This window comes from Hoplias malabaricus, chromosome 16, assembly GCF_029633855.1.
Source record: "Hoplias malabaricus isolate fHopMal1 chromosome 16, fHopMal1.hap1, whole genome shotgun sequence".
Lineage (NCBI taxonomy): Eukaryota > Metazoa > Chordata > Actinopteri > Characiformes > Erythrinidae > Hoplias > Hoplias malabaricus.
Window position 1 is genome coordinate 31,321,662 of NC_089815.1, and position 4,233 is coordinate 31,325,894.

At 46.8% G+C, this 4,233-nt stretch overlaps 1 protein-coding gene across 2 annotated transcripts; it reads left to right on the forward strand.

The window, feature by feature from the left end:
* Positions 1-339: 339 nt before the first annotated feature.
* On the forward strand, positions 340-4,010 carry s1pr4 (sphingosine-1-phosphate receptor 4). 2 transcript variants are annotated; one of them, XM_066648012.1, is made up of 2 exons: positions 340-398; positions 1,469-4,010. In XM_066648012.1, exon 2 carries the CDS (start codon positions 1,658-1,660, stop codon positions 2,825-2,827), a length of 1,170 nt encoding a protein of 389 aa, XP_066504109.1. In that variant the 5' UTR covers positions 340-398; positions 1,469-1,657; the 3' UTR covers positions 2,828-4,010. The 2 variants fall into 2 exon arrangements, with proteins under 2 accessions (XP_066504109.1, XP_066504110.1); XM_066648013.1 differs by lacking the exon at positions 340-398 and adding an exon at positions 1,320-1,359.
* Positions 4,011-4,233: the final 223 nt, after the last annotated feature.

A 4,233-nucleotide genomic window follows, 5' to 3' on the forward strand; every position in this document is an offset into this window, starting at 1 on the left:
GCCTTCGCTAAAAGAGAGCCTCAGGCTGTGTCTGTGTTTACAGAGATATTTAATTTGTTAGTTATCTGTAATGTAAAATGTTGTAACAAATTAGCACAGGACACACACACACACACACGCGCACACACACACACACACACACGCACACACACACAGAGCCCACATTCCTGGAACATGTCACAATTCAATGTGAAAAGGTTTAGAAAGTGTTTTTAAAGCAGCGCGTTAACATTTTTAGCTCAGGCCTTTCTCCACTGGGTGTGTCGATATCTGCTGCAAGATACTGTAAGCTTCCTTCCTCGCTTATAGTAGCTCACACTCTTACAAACACACACTCACACTCACTCACACACTCAGAGGATGGGTGGCACCACACACTGCAGCATCAGCAGCAAGAGGTATGTCAACCTGCACCACGCGCGCACGCAGATGCACACGCACACTACTGACAAACAGATTATTTTTTTATATATTTACATTTTCATTTTGAATATTCCTCATTTTAAATGCAGTATAAATAGCTTTTCTTCAATTATTTCAGTGATGTTCAGATGTTTGTTTGTTTTTCTTTGATCCATTTATTCTTCACATGAAATCTGTGATTCCTGCATTGCTCTTAATTATTATAATTATTATTTAAACACAGTGAAAATATACATCATCCAATAATAATAATAACAATAATAATAATGATTATATAGCAGTGGTAGTATTACAGTTACTCAGCATGCAAAATACTGAGCTGGAATGATGTTCTAAAAACAATAATAATTATAATTATTTAAAAATTTAAAAAACAATGAATAAAGAATTGGATGAAGCTTTGTTTTTTCTGTTGACGGCAGAAAGGTAATGCGTTACGTGCGTTTGTTTTAATACGTACAGATGCACTTCAAACAATCATTTCTAGGTAGTTTTTAGTGGTAATTATTAGTGGTAATTGATGAAAAGTCTTATGAAGCTGTAATTATTGCTGAGTTAAACAGGGCATTTAAAGACTGCGAGCCACATGTAAAAGCCTTTTAAAGAAGCTGGTGTAGTAACGGAAACCCCACCTATAACCACAAGTGTAGTAGTGAAACTACAGATATTTACATATTCTCCAACCACTGCAGCGGTGTGGCACCACACCAGCGCTGCCTCAGACACAACTGCGCGACATCCGCGCCACGCTCTCGCGCTTTTGTCTTCTGTCTTTTGTCTTTTTCAACGTGTTCTGCACATTTCCCCATGTTTTTAATAGTGAGTTGATTAAAAAGTAAAAGCATGACCTACGTCACATTAAAATGATTCATTATTCTGCATCCGCTATGAATTCCGCAACACAAACTCTCTATCTTCCCCTGTCCAGTGTGAATTGTACGGTAACTACAATCAGACACTGTGTATGCGCCATGCATTTAGACTTTCTGTCGTACTGATGATGCTCTACAGCGTCTAACACCACTGTAATGACTCTTCTGAGCAGGGAGCTGTGAGAGGAGCTGAGGAAATCTGCAGGAGATACCAGAGAGATCGAGAGAGGGAGAGAAAGAGAGAGAGGGAGTTTGATTGCCTGAGTCCACTCCTCAGTGAGATTCAAACCCGTCTCTCCAGTGTCCAGTCTCCAGTCTCCAGTCTCCGGTCCATCATCGACGAAACCGAACAACGACCAGCGATGGATTTCCTGCACAGTCTGAGCTCCTCGGCGTCCTGCTCCTCCGTCTACAGCCACAGAAACGTCAGCCTCATCCAGGAGCACTACAACTACACGGGTCGGCTCCAGAACCGCAAGCCGCCCCGGGACGGGATCGGGATCGCGGATGCGGCGTTCCTGTGCTTCAGCATCTTCATCATCCTGGAGAACCTGATGGTCCTGCTGGCCGTGGTCTTTAAGATGCGTCAGCGTCAACGTTGGATCTTCATCTGCATCGCGAACATCGCCCTCAGCGACTTACTCACCGGCACCACCTACGTGGTCAACATCTGCTTGTCTGGGGGCCGGACCTTTCAGCTGAGCCCTCTCCTGTGGCTTCTGAGGGAGGGTCTTCTGTTTGTAACTCTGGCTGCTTCCATCTTCAGCCTGTTGCTTATCGCCGTGGAGCGCTACACCACCATGATGAAGCCTATGCACCAGAAGTCGGCCAAGAAATCTTACCGCGTCTACATGATGGTGGCGCTGTGCTGGTTGGCGGCCTTCTTGATGGGTTTCCTGCCTCTCCTGGGCTGGAACTGTGTGTGTGACCTCGCGAGCTGCTCCACGCTCCTGCCGCTTTATTCCAAAAGCTACATCCTCTTCGCGCTGATCGTTTTCTTTATCATCCTCACGACCATCTGGGCGCTCTACTTCGCCATCTACTGGCACGTCCGCAAAAGCACAGACCCCAGCTCCTTCCGTAACCGCAAACGGTCCCTCCGCCTGCTCAAAGCCGTCATCTCCATCGTGGGGGTTTTCGTGGTGTGTTGGGGTCCCCTCTTCGTGCTGTTGTTAGTGGACTACTACTGCTACTCCCGCAGCTGCAGCGGCCTCTTCAGCCCACAGTGGGTCATAGCTCTTGCTGTGCTCAACTCAGCCATGAACCCGCTCCTCTACTCATTCGGAAGCCAGGATCTCCGCAAGGCCATCGCCAGCCTGCTGTGCTGCTGCTGCCTGAAGGTGGGCATCCTGAACCCCAAGACCTTCCTCACCAACGAGACGTCCAGCACCTCGGGCAGCCGCCACAGCAGCCTCAGGAACAGCTTCAGCAAGGTCCGCAACCTCAGCACCAGCCCGCAGTCCCCGCACAAGCCCGGCAAGAAGAGCCGGCTCAGCTCCACCACCTCCTGCCTCTCTGCATCCAGCGGGTAGTCTGGTGTGGTCCGTCCAGTGCAGCACCTGGGTCCCGTCCTGTCGCATTTCCAGTCCAGAGAGAAGTCAAAGACATTAGCTTTTACTCCAGACAAATGATAAAACCACAAACCTGCGGAAGGAGTGGGACAAAACCACCACAGGACACGCACCGCTTCAGAGGCTGTTACACCCCAACTGCCTAAACACACACACACACACACACACACATAAACACGCACACGCGTATCAGTAGTCAGTAAACACCCTTGGCTTCTTCATTGTGAATTATACAGAGCCTCTGCTGATTTGCTGAGTTTAGTTTGTTACTGGACCTTAATAATACAATGTGGTGTAATGTTCGGCACGAGCCACAGTTCAGTAAATAAACACCTGTCACAGTGAGCAGTGTCTGAAGGAGGACGCCATTTTCCATTTTGTTAATATTTTTAATCTTTTGTAACAGCTGACGGCTCACGCACGAATAAATACCCCGTGTAAATAACTGACCACAGATCGCTCCTATGTGCTCTCAACATCGTATATCTTCACACAGGCTTTTTTTCATCCTGTTTCCTTCTGCTCAGGGTTTATCATACGTGCATTTGGGGTTTTACTAGGCAGGTGTGAATTCTAAAACACACACACACACACACACACACACACACACACACACACACACATGCACACGCACACACACTTGTTTACATCTGCTCAGGGTTGTGTATTCAGGTGTTAAATGCAAGTGTGATTTTGAAACCACACAGTAACAGAAAGGCTTTTTGTACACAGTGCCGTCGCAGAATCCAGAACCAGTTTTACTCTGTTTTCATTTATTGCTGTGCACCTTATTTACAACTCATTTATTTACAGCACGCACTGTTCAGTATTAAAGACTTTATGTTTTGTATCTCGAGATGTTCCTGTGCGCTGAGCTCCTGGTCAGTGTTTCTGAAATGTTAGTTAAATAAGTGCAATGTTAGAGCGGTGTTGTCATGGGGCTGCCACAGATCCACCCCCTGACTCCTGCGAACCACCCACATTAAGGGAACCCCTTGTTTCCAGGTCTCTGATGGGGGCTGGGTCTGTGTTAGCCCTCTGGGACCCCCGTGAGGTGAATATGTGGTACGATGTCTGTATATGTAATAAAGAGTTATATTTTGCTTGGAACTGAATTAAATAAATAAAGAGAAATATATGTTTTGAATAAAACTTTTGTGTTGTTGTATGTTTCCGAACATTTGTAGACACCCCCTATAATTAGTGAACCCATTGAGGACACAGCGTGGATTCCATTTCACAGCTCGGCTCTTAGCCCGACCCCTCCGTTTCGCCTCGTGGTGATGGGAGGGGTCTAGTTTCTTGTTGGTATAGAGGGGTGGGGTGAAGTGTTGGGGCGACATGGCCCTTCAGAAGGAGATAATGCC

Excerpts from the sequence above, each read along its gene's own strand:
- s1pr4 (XM_066648012.1), top strand. The coding sequence starts at position 1,658 with ATGGATTTCCTGCACAGTCTGAGCTCCTCGGCGTCCTGCTCCTCCGTC.